The 14,600-nt window shown below is 42.9% G+C and overlaps 1 protein-coding gene across 6 annotated transcripts in view; it reads left to right on the top strand.

The window, feature by feature from the left end:
* The window catches only part of SPIRE1 (spire type actin nucleation factor 1), an 86,681-nt gene that overhangs the window by 31,046 nt on the left and 41,035 nt on the right, over positions 1–14,600 (top strand). For all 6 annotated transcript variants that reach the window (XM_081873528.1, XM_081873524.1, XM_081873526.1 and 3 more), the window contains exon 4: positions 11,555–11,680. In XM_081873528.1, the coding sequence (XP_081729654.1) occupies positions 11,555–11,680 (126 nt within the window). The remainder of the gene's footprint in view (positions 1–11,554; positions 11,681–14,600) is intronic.

Genomic DNA, 14,600 nt, shown 5'->3' with positions numbered 1-14,600 from the left:
AACAATTTCCAGACCCCCCTTTCCCCCTGCTGATATTCAAAAGTGCTTTCAGAATCTGTTGCTGACAGAAGCAAGTGTTTTATAAAAGTTTGAGTGCATTACTGTTCATTGATGTCAAAAAAGGATTCATTTCTCATTAAAAAATGCATTTCCTAAGCCTTTGGGTACTTTGAACATATAACCTTGTCATATCCTAAACATGGTTTCACTTTAATGAACCATAATGGGTACTATGCATTGTTATGTTAAGAAAACTCCTGAAATTATGCTATGCAATTTTCTTGCTTCATTGTTCAAAGGGGAAATTCTGTGTTCTCTATCAACTGTGTCAAACTGCAGTTTCTGTGACCCACCATTAGTTTTGGTTGTTAACTGTTAACTTTAAGAGATATATTTCGTAAAGCAAGGTCAGGTTGAAAGTTAGATGGCTCATAAATTTTAAAAGAATTCAAGCTCATACGTGATATTTTCAATGGATACGAGTTGAGAGGAAATACTATTCCTTATGGAATTTCTAACTTTATATTAGATTTTATCATTCTTGTTTAATAACAATGTTTATCTCTCGTGTGTTTGTATGTGTAGGGTTATAGCCAATTAAATCATACTCAGAGTAGACCATTGGAATCAATGCACTTGGTTGACATTCCCATTGATTTTGCTTTGTCTATACTAAATAAGACTTGATTAGCTACCATCCCATGAGCTTGTATTCTGTCCATTTTGTTCAGAACACAGGGCCAGTACAAGACATTTTGCTGCCTGAGGCGAAGGACAAAGTAGTGCCCTCCCTCAAGGCACATAAGAAGCCAATTAGATTGGAAGTTGAATCTTGATGCAATATTGGTGAAAGGACAGTGTCCTGAACTGCGCTTGAGGGCAGCAGACTAGCATAGGGAGTACAGGGTAGGTCACGTGGCACTCATAGCTCTGGTCACTCCCTGCATCTCAGCATCTGCTGCCAGAGGCAGCTGCCTCACACTGCCTCATCTTAGGGCTGGCCCTGTCAGAACAGTGCAGATTCATGGGTTTTGCTGATTTAGATTATTTCTCAAATCATGTTTCTTATACTGGGAAATTTCGCAGGTAGCATTTTAGATACATCAGGGAAAGTTGTTTAATAACTACCAAATCATACATGTTAATTAAAAAAACAACTGACTGCAGATGCAAATCAAAGAGGCCTGTTCAGTCACTTTGTACCACTGCAGCTACAGCAGCTGATATGGCAAATTTGCTTTTCAAACTGAAATGCAGTGTAGCTCCTTTGGGAGTTTGAGTTGCCAAATTGGATATTCAAGCTTACTTTCTCAAGTTTTTGTTTGGCAGGACATGAACTAGGAGCTCTGCACTGCTGTCTTGCTGCCAGCATGCTTTTCATGCAGATACTGACAGAGAAGAAGCAAGTTGCAGTATAAATCCTTGGGCTGAAAATATGCACTGAATTTTGGGGTTGTTTGAGGGGAGAAATCTCGGTCAGCCTCTCATTGAGAGAAATTGAGGCCAGGAACTCAATAAAAAGTATTTTAGAGAACTGAGGGCTAAATTAGATTTGGCTGCAACACCTTCTCTGTTTATATCTCAAACAATATATGGAGAACTAAACCACCTCTCCTTCCTGATTTTAAAGTAAAAAGGGATATTCTGCTGAGAGTAATGTAGCTAGTACTGAAAAATATGATCAGTAAAGGGAATTCATTGCTATTGCAAAATTATTCTCACATCTGAACACTTGTTTGTTTGTTTGTTTATCCCTTCCTCCCAAAGGTGCCTAGGGTGGCAATAAAACATCCCAATCTCAAGATTGTTTAAAAACCTAAGAGTCCAACTGGATCGGGTCAAGATGCCATCTAGTCTAGTACTGTTCTCACAGTGGCCAACCAGATGCCTATGGGAGTCCCACAAAAAGGCCCTGAGCAACTGATATTAAGAGGTATATTTCCTATGACAGCAGAGGAAGAACATAACCATCATGGCTAGTAGCCATTGATAGCCCTTATGCTCTTTGAATTTGTCTTATCCCCTTTTAAAGCCATCCAAGTTGGAGGCCATCTTGTGGGAGCAATTTCCATGTGCACTGTGTGAGGAAATACTTTCTTATATCTGTCCTGAATCTTCCAGCATTCAGCTTTCTTGGTTGTGAAGTAGATATGAACATTTCTTTATGATGTATTTGAAAGGCATTGAGATTGGGAACTAATATTTGCAGTTGTCTTTTTATGATGTGCTGATATGTTCCTGTGCAGGCAGATGGCAGCTTTTTTAAATAGAGGGGGAAGTTAAGCCTCCACACCACTGTTTTTAATGTAAAAAAATGTGAGAGGTGACATCAGATAGATCTCATTGTTTTACCTAGTTTGGCCCTTAGTGACATAGCAGTGTTATAGCCACTTGTCAAAACAAACCTAATTGCTAAAGCAGAATGAAGTGCCTGACTTTCAGACAGACAAGTTGTACTGATCGGTTCCAAAGCTGATCTGATCTGTCTGTGAGTTCATCTCATGGTACAAACACCTTTGCTGTCCAGACTTTAACACTGATAAGTACACTGTGGAGTGGGTTGCATCTTTCAGTTTCACTATCAGCATGATGGTGTTAAATCCACCCAGGCAAATTGGATAAGACAGCAAATAATCTGAACTGAGGATCAGCAAGTCAATCTCTTCTTTTCATCCCTGAGCATAGACTTTACTGTCCTTAAAGTTTTAGCTGTGCTGATTAAAGAGCGGCTCTAGAGAAAATCACAGAAATTGGAAAAGTAACACAATTAATAGTCTTCTGATGCTCGCCACTATGCAATGAACATTTTATTTGAAATAGGTCTGTTAATTTTCCTATTTCAGTAAATAAGGACAAAATATATTATTCAGCTGTACTTGAAAAGCTTGTGTTATGCAAAGTCATAGCTGCTGTATATATTGCAATAAAAACAGCTAACAGCAAAGAATGACAAAGCAAACAGAAATTTATACATCCATCAGCAATACATTATCAACCATAATGTCAGCAGGAGCATGGCAGTGTTATGGAACTTCTACTTTTCACACTTTCAGTTGGAAAGTCTCCAGAAGCCAGGCATGATGTTCAGATAATATGGGAATAAAATCCATTCTTATGAAAGTAATGATTGATCATGAAATATTGACTTTCCCTCTTAAGTAAATGTCCATCACAGAATGGTCAACAATAATTGTCCATGGAAATGTCATCCATGGAAATGTCAACCATCTGCATTTAAGATGCCTCTTGTTTCTGGCTTAAATCTTTAGGTATGCTTTAAATTTGCAGCTTCACTGGAAGCATAGCATCTGATATGCTTTCACAATTGTTAGTAACCACAGAAAGAAAACTTATCAAAATAAGCTGTTTAGACTTATTTCTCAGAATTACTTCACCTTTTAGGTATTACATTTGCTGACTGTGTAGTCTGGGGGTTTTTTGGATTGGAAACTATAGTTGTGTGTTTTGTGGAAAGGAAATATTATACACCAGATATTGTTTTTGAAGCACAATTATAGCATTAGTTACCTTTGAATTATGATTTTGAGACTTGGAACTAGCAAGTTCTTGTTCTAAATTCTAAATTCTATTTCTAAATTCTAGTTCTTGTTGTTCACCACCACCTGTTGTTCACCTTCCATCCTGCATTTTGTTGATTGATTCATATTATCTGCTTGATAGTTTAAATCTTGATTTCTGTTTGTAATGGCATTCTATGCAAACATGACTTTGAATCACTGTGCTGTGGAAGTACATAGAAAACTGTACCTCTTAGCATAGAATTTGTGTTCTAGTGCTCTTTGTTCCTTTGGTTACAGTAGACAATAGTCCAATTGATTCTGCTATAGTTCTGAGGTTGGAGATCCAAGTTTTCATTCACATTGTGGAAAGTTCCACCTACTAGTCTGTCAGTGCAGACTTGTTTTGCTTCTGTTATCCTTATTTCTTAAGTAAATTTGAGAAGAATGGAGCCCTCATGATTCCAGTTAATACCTCAGAATCCTTGCAGTATTAAGCTCATCTCTGCTGAGGACACATGCCTTATTGTCTAAAATATTTAGGGGGAACTAAACATGACATTAAATGCATATTGTTTCTTGGAAGCTGCTCTTTCCTTTGGGAAGAAATCCCCATTTGGTGCTAACAGGAATAATAATTTCAGAGGAAGGATTTTCTTCAGACTGCAGTAAAGGAGGAAAGGGCTACATTCTCCTTTGTATGTTAGAGGGATATGCTAGGGGAAAGCAGTTTACAGTGGTCTTGCAATGTAGTCTACTGTTAATATTGTAGGTTGGAGATGAAGCTGAGGCTGCTTTGGATTCACAGCAAAAATGTCCTTTTGTTCCAGCAAAAATCAATCTACTAAAATTGCTCCTTCAGACATTCTCCAAGGCCAAATCAAGTACACAATTGCATGCAGAAACTTCATGCTCCATTGACTTGGATGCAGACTGACTGCAGTATTAAATGTTCAGAAACCTTTTTTTAAAACAGAAAAAATGGGCACCACATAGATTCATAGAGTTGGAAGTGACCCAATAACACACAAATTACAGCGGTGGCATGCTGATTTGGGGTTTGTTCTTTTAGCCCCTCAGGCTCACATAACACATGCATACTTACATGCCCTGGTTTTAAGGTGTAAAAATGTCGTCAGGGGGGAATATTGCTGAATTGGCAAAATGTCATGGAAAACCCAGGTGAATGGCAACTCTAAAAGCACTGTTTTTGGTTTGTTCCAAAGAAAAAGAAAGAAAAAGCTTAGGCTCTTCCTAAAAAAAGCCTAAACAACTTTTACATTTTGGCAACCCTAATAAATATCGTTGTGACTTTGCTTAATTTTTAACCTTGAAATCTTTGCCTTTCAGATCAAATTTTAACAATAAACCATATTATTCATTCATTCATTTCATTTATTATTTGCTTCCTGTGAAGCAATTAACAATAAAACACCCACAACATAACAGGTAACAGTTTCATAGGGCTGGATCCAAAGTGTACTGCCTGTGAGCAGAAGGGGTCATTATCCATCAGTGGTTTCCTCACCAATGGTGTGAGGAGGCAAGCTTTATTGATTCTTCCTTGTCCTTGCAGTGCCTCACACTATTCCACTTCCTGTCCTCCCTCCTCCAGCACAAGCAGAACTCAGCTGAATGCAAGTCTGAATCCACACTTAGGACTCATCCACACTTCTTTTCTGCTGCACTTTCTAGGCACAGGTCTGAGATTTTTAGGTCCCTGTCTGAACAGTTTTGTTTTGTATTTTTGTCCCACCACGTTATCAGGGAAAACCCACTGTTCGTTCTGATTCAACAGTAAACAGCTGACTTTCCTGGGGAAAGCAGCAGGACAAAAAAACAACACAACACACACAAAAACTTGGACACAGAAATCCAAGTCCTGTGCCTAGAAAGTGTGGGTGAGCCCTTAGTGTCTCTTTTTTGGGGGGGCGTGGCGTTTCCCTAGGACTTTCCAAACCTTCTCAGACTCAAAGCTTCTCGATTTAACCCATGCTGTGCTTTTAGTTGTAGTAGTAGATGATGTATAGGAAATGATTATCAGTATGTTTATGCACAGTAATGCAACCAGAGACTTCAGTGTAATAAGAAGAAGAAGAAGAAGAATTTTTTATTTATACCCCACCCTCCCCAGCCAAGACCGGGCTCAGAGTGGCTTACAAGCAATAATAAAAACAAGTTGAATGATTACAACTAAAAAACAAAATTAAAATACAACATTAAAATATTGAAACATTAAAATATTAAAATGTAGCCTCATCGCAGGAGGAGAAGGAAAGGAAAAAAGAAAGAGAGGGAGGGAATCAAATTGGTTCCAAACCAAAGGCCAGGCGGAACAACTCTGTCTTACAGGCCCTGCGGAAAGAAATCAGATCCTGCAGGGCCCTGGTCTCATGAGGCAGAGCGTTCCACCAGGCCGGAGCCAGAGTTGAAAAGGCCCTGGCTCTGGTTGAAGCCAATCTAACTTCCTTAGGGTCCGGGACCACTAGGGTGTCGCTATTTATGGACCTTGAGGCTCTCCGTGGGGCATACCGGGAGAGGCGGTCCCGTAGGTACGAGGGTCCTAGGCCGTGAAGGGCTTTAAAGGTCAAAAGCAGCACCTTAAATCTGACCCTGTACTCTACCGGGAGCCAGTGCAGTTTGAAAAGCACTGGGTGAATATGCTCCCATGGCAGAGACCCCGTGAGGAGCCTCGCTGCAGCATTCTGCACCCTCTGGAGTTTCTGGGTCAGCTTCAAGGGCAGGCCCGCGTAGAGCGAATTACAGTAGTCAAGCCTGGAGATGACCGTCGCATGGATCACTGTGGCCAGGTCGGGGCGGGAAAGATAAGGGACCAACTGCTTGATGCGGCGAAGGTGGAAAAATGTCGCCTTGGCTGTTGCTGTAACTTGCGCCTCCATGGAAAGGGAGGCGTCAAGGATTACACCCAAACTCTTAACGGAAGGCAATGGCACTAATTGGGCCCCTGCAAGAGAAGGGAGTTGGTCTCTCATCCCCATGCTATCCCGACCCAGCCATAGGACCTCTGTCTTCGAAGGATTTAGTTTCAGTCGGCTCCCACGAAACCATCCAGCCACAGCTTCCAAGCATCTGGTCAGTGTGTTCGGGGCCAAGTCGGTGTGGCCATCCATCAGCAGATAGAGCTGAGTGTCATCAGCATATTGGTGACAGCCCAGCCAAAAGCTCCGGATAATCTGGGCAAGGGGGCGCATAAAGATGTTAAAAAGCATCGGGGAGAGAATTGCGCCCTGCGGCACTCCACACACCAAGGAATGGCGCGACGACATTTCCCTCCCCAGTGCCACCCTCTGGGCCATGTTAGTTCTTGGATCAAGTTAGTAATCTCAGCCCCTAACCACAGTGTTACTGTACATTTCCTACCATTGCAGTTTCTACGCAACTGTGTCCTTGAGGTAATGCTAGGCTCGGCTTCTTTTGGATCCTCTTAAGAGGGTCCATACACCATCTGCTATCTCCCAGGTGGTTACGGTAATCCCTTTCCCCACACAGAGAATGCATTATCCCTGCGAAGTGCTACACTGAGCTACATTCTGAAACAAAATGTCATGTTATTTGATTCCACTGTTCTCTACCTTTTCTCCAGGACCGACTTCGTTTTAGTCACTGTTTAAAGCCATTCAATCTACAAAGTATATTTAGGGCACTGAATCTCAAGGGAAGTCTGGAGATTTCATGTCATTCCTGGACAATACATTGTTTATAAGTACCAACACAGTATTAATTATGGTTACAATATGGGAAGCCAATAACAGATTCCCCCCCCTCCTTTGAAGTTTCCTCCCCAAAACTTTGGTATTTTCTTCTAGACCCTATTAATTGAATCGGAGAGAATAAATTAACTCCCGAGACAAAAGGTTTACAAGTAAGGCGTTATCCCATGCATACACAAGTAGATGTCCGTTGTTCTGATGTCTTATAAAAAGCAAAATAACAACTTGCATCTGGTCATGCAATTCGAAATCTGTCTTTTGGCTGAGAAAACAATCTAGCGAAGAACAAAACAAGTCCTACATACTGAGCAGCATTTTAATGCCTTACATAAGGATACATAAACTGAAGGTCTGAATTCTAAAACAATAGAATATAGCTGCACATTTTGCTTGCTTAATATTATGTTGGTAGATTCATTTTATATGGCATTCTAATAATAGCCACCTTGCTCTGAAAATAGGCCTCTCCTCTAGAGTAAATTATTGTATATTTATTTATGAAATTTGTGGGCGTTTTGGAAGTATATTTTTATTCTGCTCTTATTCTTTACCAAGTATGAAACATATGCAGCCAGAAGATATGCCTCTTTAAAAACACAGAGTACATGTTAGATGCAATAGTATGTAGTAATAAAATATGTTTAAAATAATTTTTCATACAAGTCCTTACAAGACTTGTTCCTTTTGATTATATTGAAAAAAACTTTTTAAAATAGAAAAGAAAATGACAGCTCATGTGATTTTATTTTAATTTTAAAACACTCATATATTTCTTTTCTAGTTTAAAATGTAAAGAGTTATGCAAAAATGATCACATTTAAAATGTTTTTCATATTGAATTTTAAATTGCTGTAACCCACCCCCTTGGGATCTTATGGTGAAGGGTGGTAAAAAATCCAAAAATAAGAAGAAGAATGACAATAATCCAGACTCTGCATGTATACTATAACTAGTTGCCACAAGGTACCTGTATATTTTCCCTTGTGGGGCAAAACACAGCTTTGTGTGGTAGGCAATTCAGACTGGCGCGTGCGCACACACACACACATACCCAACCCTGTGCCATGGTCCCAATTTAACCTGGTAGCTGTTTTTAACTTCTTCTTCTTCTTCTTCTTCTTCTTCTTCTTCTTCTTCTTCTTCTTCTTCTTAATTGATTAATCTTCTATTCAAGCATCTCAAGGTGATGCACAATAACAAAACCACCAAAAAGTAGATGTATTTTAAAAAACAAAACAATATAAAACCAATGCCTGTGACAGAGTTTTCTTCATCCAACTGTGAAGAACAAAAGTGTCTTCAGTTGTTTCCAGAAAGTGCAGATAGTGGACACCTGTCATACCTCGACAAGAATGCTGTTCCTTAGGTGGGCAACCATACCAAAAGTCCTGCTCTGAGTCACTGTGGAGCAGGCTTCTCGTAGTTTTTGGAGTTTGCAGCAGAAGCTCGCCCACATATTGCAGTGACCTGCTGGGTATATAAGTAATAAAGCAGTTTCTCAAATATATATATATTTAATTAATTACAGGAGATCAGTGATGGTTCTCCTGTCTAGTTTGGCCCTAAGACTGTCTAACAACATTTCTGGAGACCAGGTTATTCTCCCCCACTGCACTGCTGCCTTCTCTCACACAGAGGAAGCACAGGAGTTGTTTCAAGCAGTGCTTTTGAGAAGCGCTTTAATTACTGCTCATCAGCTAATGAGTGGAGATTAAATCCTACTGCTTGGAACAGGGCATACAGCCAATTCAGGATTAAACCCTCTCCTCTCACCCATCAGCTGATATCACCAGTGACGTCAGCTGATGGGTGAGCATACATGGCTTGGAGAAAGTTGCCTTGTGGGCCAAATTGGACCTCCTGGCAGCCCAAGGTTGGCCTGGAGCCAGAGATTCTCCACCCCTGATGTAGAAGGAGAGAATGACCTCTCCCCGCTTAAAACGGGGGGGGGGGGCCTTTGCGTGGACGCGTGCAGCCCTGGATCTGGAGTGGCCCCATCAGCATAGGCTTTGCCTTCCCTCAGGTGGGATACCTGGAGGTCCCCGCCTACCCCAGTGTGTTGTCCAATCCCACCTGGGGGAAGCGTTGCCAGGGAAACCAGGCCAGGTAGGGGGAGGGATTACCTGCCCACACAATAGAGGGTGGATCCTTCCTGGTAATCCTCACCCCTGATGTAGAAGGAGAGAAATGACTTAGGTACAGCTGCCTGATTTCTTTATCACAAATGCCTGTGTGGCTGAAAGGATGTGAAGATGGCAGGTATTAGTATCAGAGAGGAAAGGCAAGAACTGGTAAATAGATTTTGACTGTGTGAATAAAAATACACAGCATGGAGAGTATATGGTATGTTTCCATCTCCCAGGATTGAAGTGAGGGGCTCACATAAGGCCTTTGCTTTGCCTCTGAAATGAAGATTTGGTGAAATGTGTTTTATCTTTCAGTTCTACAGCAAATGCATGACGTTATTCAGGCTATATTTTTGCTGCTTAATCAGAGAATTGTCATTAGTTGGTCTTTTTGGTCCCATGGGAAAGAATTTTTTTCACTCTCTAGAGAAAAGAGAACAGTAATACAGCTCTTTTCAAATGATGATTAGAAGTGGAAGCAAGCGTGTATCTTTTGAACTCTGATCCCAGACAGACTGAGTTGTTGTGGTGCAGATTTCAAGGCTTTATCTGAAAATGCTTATATAGAAGCCAAGTGAGCTCTGAGAAGTCAGTCAGTTGTGAATATTTTGTTGTAATTTGGTTTCACTCTTGATGAAGTACATTCAAATGGAGCCAGAAGTTTTGTTTGATCTTTCCTGATAGTTGTGATTTCTGTTAGCACCAGGCTGGCTGGGAGAGTTGTGCTCCCTACTCAAATGAGAATGAACCCAGAGAGAGAAGCTGGCAAGACTCCCCTGTTTACATAATGTGACCTCTGAATGTAGATGGAAATGCTCTAATCTTCTTAGTGATCTAAGCAAAAACTGAATGCCGCAACCCAGTTTCTAGGCATCCCAGAAGCTGTTTGAAAATAAAAGCTTCCCATAGAAATTTAGTTAAGCAGCCCTTCCACTTCTATTTTTTGCTCCTGTTGTAATGTATTCCAGTTTATGCACAGACCTTATTGCATTCCACTCTTATTCCATGTCTACCAACTGATAGAATAATCAAAATACACAATAAGCATGCAAATGGTGGGTGCGTGGGTGCATTTGTATATTTGATAATATTTTAAGTGCAGGAATTTAGGTTCTCTTTCTAAATGGCTCAGGACCACAATACCTCAAGGACCACACATGAACCAACCTGGACCCTGCAATCATAATCTGAGGCCCTTTTTTGTGTGCCAATTCCACCAGAGCCCCAGGCAGCTAAAAAAGCCAATGCAATTCTGGACTGCATCAATAGGAGTATTGCATCTAGATCAAAGGAAGTAATAGTGCCACTGTATTCTGCTCTGGTCAGACCTCACCTGGAGTACTGTGTCCAGTTCTGGGCACCACAGTTCAAGAAGGACACTGACACACTGGAACGTGTCCAGAGGAGGGCAACCAAAATGGTCAAAGGCCTGGAAACGATGCCTTATGAGGAACGGCTAAGGGAGCTGGGCATGTTTAGCCTGGAGAAGAGGAGGTTAAGGGGTGATATGATAGCCATGTTCAAATATATAAAAGGATGTCACATAGAGGAGGGAGAAAGGTTGTTTTCTGCTGCTCCAGAGAAGCGGACACGGAGCAATGGTTCCAAACTACAAGAAAGAAGATTCCACCTAAACATTAGGAAGAATTTCCTGACAGTAAGAGCTGTTCGACAGTGGAATTTGCTGCCAAGGAGTGTGGTGGAGTCTCCTTCTTTGGAGGTCTTTAAGCAGAGGCTTGACAACCATATGTCAGGAGTGCTCTGATGGTGTTTCCTGCTTGGCAGGGGGTTGGACTTGATGGCCCTTGTGTTCTCTTCCAACTCTATGATTCTATGATTCTAGGTCATCAACACAAGAATAAGCCTTTTCTGTGGTGGTTCCCTATTTGTGGAATGCTCTCCCCAGGGATGCCCCGGCAAAACATTTCTCAGTATTTATGCCTTTGGCTGATTGAACATTCTATAGCCCTTAAATGTGTTTGTAGGAAAGGCATTATTGGTTTGTTTTTGTTTTTTGCTTTGTTATGTATTTTTTGAGCTTTGTGATCTTTAGATGAAGGGCAGTATACAAATATAATAATAATAATAATAATAATAATAATAATAATAATAATAATAATAATAATAATAGAGCAAGAACAATGATGCTTATATCATTAAAACATTTGTTTCCCCCTAGCTCTGTGCTGCTCATCTACCAACTCGATCAGATGCACCAAATCACTATCAAGCAGTGTGCCGGGCACTATTTGCAGAAACAATGGAGCTGTATACATTCTTGGCCAGAATTAAAAGTGCAAGAGAGGTAAGCATGGTAAAATTCATGAGTGTTTGCTTTACTCATTTTTGAGACTTGTTTCGTTCTGTACACTAATATGTACAAATACTATGTCAAAAAAGGTAATTTTTGCCAGAATAGGTTGGAGGACATTCTGTTGTAAGGATGATGCTTCCCACTGGACTTGTTAGGTAGGATTTTTAGAGCCTTTCCTCATCCTCTTCCAGACCTAGCCTGCCTATGGCTTTTACTCTCTCTTGAAATATTCCTATATTTGAACCTTTCTAGTGATATGAAAGATTCTTATGCAGTACATCATTTGTGTGTCCCAGTCTGAGCAGTTTGTGTGTGGTTTTGCCCTCCCTTTTCCTCTGTCTCCTCCTGAGAGGCAGGGGGAGGGGCGCAACTGGAGCTGGTTCCCCAGTGGCTCGTTCAGAATGGTCCTATTTCTTTTTGTTATTCCTCTTCAACAATATTTCTATTCTTCAGTTTCAACAGATTTCTTCTCTTGTCTGTTTCTTTTCATTTCATACTCTTACAGTTTCAAGTTTGTTCAGTATGGTGCTGCATATAATAAACTCTCAGCTAAATAAAAATAAAGGGTGGTATTCAATGCTAGTTCTACTGAGAGTTAATTCATTGAAGTTAATAACTTAGGTTCATTAATTTCATCATATTTACTCTATAACAGAAATTAATTATGCAGGCATTGTGATAAAATTAAATATTTAAGGGTGAAATTCAACACTAAATAGATTGTTCAATCATTACAAGCATTTCTGCTTGCCCAGCAGAATTATCTCCCCTCTCCTCCCACTGTGTGCTGTTCAGGGGTTTTTTGGGAAGAGGGGAAAGCCTCATTGCACTAGCAGGGACCATCGGCTGGGTGAGGACTGCAGGGCCTGCTCCCTTCCAGGGCCTTTTCCAACTGGCCCAGGGGGCGTGGCCCAGGCCCTCTCTCCTGGCTATAAAGGGACTCCTGCTGCAGTGAGGCCTCGGACCATCAGCTGTGGGGAGGACTGCAGGGCCTGCTCCCTTCCAGGGCCTTTTCCAACTGGCCCAGGGGGCGTGGCCCAGGCCCTCTCTCCTGGCTATAAAGGGACTCCTGCTGCAGTGAGGCCTCGGACCATCGGCTGGGTGAGAACTGCAGGGCCTGCTCCCTTCCAGGGCCTTTTCCAGCTGGCCCAGGGGGCGTGGCCCAGGCCCTCTCTCCCAGCTACAAAGGGACTCCTGCTGCAGTGAGGCCTCGGACCATCGGCTGGGTGAGGACTGCAGGGCCTGCTCCCTTCCAGGGCCTTTTCCAACTGGCCCAGGGGGCGTGGCCCAGGCCCTCTCTCCTGGCTATAAAGGGACTCCTGCTGCAGTGAGGCCTCGGACCATCGGCTGGGTGAGAACTGCAGGGCCTGCTCCCTTCCAGGGCCTTTTCCAGCTGGCCCAGGGGGCGTGGCCCAGGCCCTCTCTCCCAGCTACAAAGGGACTCCTGCTGCAGTGAGGCCTCGGACCATCGGCTGGGTGAGGACTGCAGGGCCTGCTCCCTTCCAGGGCCTTTTCCAGCTGGCCCAGGGGGCGTGGCCCAGGCCCTTATTTGGAACAAACTTTTTGGGAAGGGTGGGAAGTGTTCTGCCATGGCTTCCCTGTTCCAGGTGGTTAATGTGCTTTAAAATGTCCTCAAGCAGTCGGTGGCAATTTAAATTTTTATTTCTTTTTTTCCTTTTTTCCATTGTTGGGGGTGGGTGGGATGGATATTTAGTTGGGGATTAATTTTAGTATAATTGTTCTGTTTCTTTTTGTTGTTGTTTTATTGGTTCTGTATAGTTTGTGTTTTGTTTTTAAGGGGCGGGATCAGGGCTGCCTGGGAGTGGGGCCCCAGCCAACACGATGGCTGGGACAAGTTCCACAGGGGGGGAAGCACTGGGACATCCGATCTCGGTGATCATGGGCAGGAGGCGGAGTTACGCTAAGACCAGACCATGTCATTACCGAGGAGGCAGGTTTAGTCGTTGTTTGAAGACTCTCCCTGCCTCCGGGTCTGGCCTTGACCGGATGGATACTGGAATCAACAGGGGAAACCTACATGACCTGAAGGTGTTGCTGTGCAATGCCAGGTCAATGATGAATAAAACCACTGCCGTCCACGACCTGATTGTGGATGGAGGATTTGACCTGGCATGTGTGACAGAGACCTGGTTGGAGGAAGCAGATGGGCCTGTCCTTGCCGCTGCTTGCCCACCAGGTTTCTCTTACGCACAGCAACCCAGGTCATGTGGGCGGGGAGGGGGGGTTGCAGTGATTTTTAGGAAGTCACTAGCTTGCACCAGGCGTCCTACTGGGAAGATCCAGTTTTCTGAGTGCATGTTTTGGAAGTTGGGCAATAGGGGCAGTACAGGATTCCTTTTGGTGTACCGACCTCCCCGCTGCACCAAGGATTCCCTGTCTGAGCTGCTTCAGGTCGTGGCGGATTTTCTCCTGGAGACACCTAGTTTGGTTGTCCTAGGAGATTTTAACATCCATGCCGACATGACCTTACAAGGGGCTGCTCGGGACTTCGTGGAAAGCATGGCCTCCATGGGGCTGTCCCTGAATAAGTTTGGCCCAACTCATAGTCATGGACATGCCTTAGACCTGGTGTTCACCTCTAGTGACGTGGGTGATCTGACACTAAGTAAAAGTGAAACAAAAGAAGTGCCATGGTCAGATCACTTCCTGGTGCAGCTGGACTTCTCCGCGACCCTTCCCCTCTGCAGGGAGGTGGGACCATTTCGGATGGTCCGCCCCCGCCACTTAATGGATCCAAATGGTTTCCAGAGAGTGGTAGGGGATGCTTTATCCCATGTTGATGGCCTTTCAGCTGATTCCCTGGTGGCCCGCTGGAATGCGGAGTTAACCAGGGCTATCGACTGTCTGGCTCCGAAGCGCCCTCTCCGATTGCATGGAGCCTGGACAGCTC

Source organism: Podarcis erhardii (genome assembly GCF_964252035.2).
Source record: "Podarcis erhardii genome assembly, chromosome: 8".
NCBI lineage: Eukaryota > Metazoa > Chordata > Lepidosauria > Squamata > Lacertidae > Podarcis > Podarcis erhardii.
The sequence above is the reverse complement of the archived record's forward strand: the minus strand, read 5'-3'. Positions and strand labels throughout refer to the sequence as shown.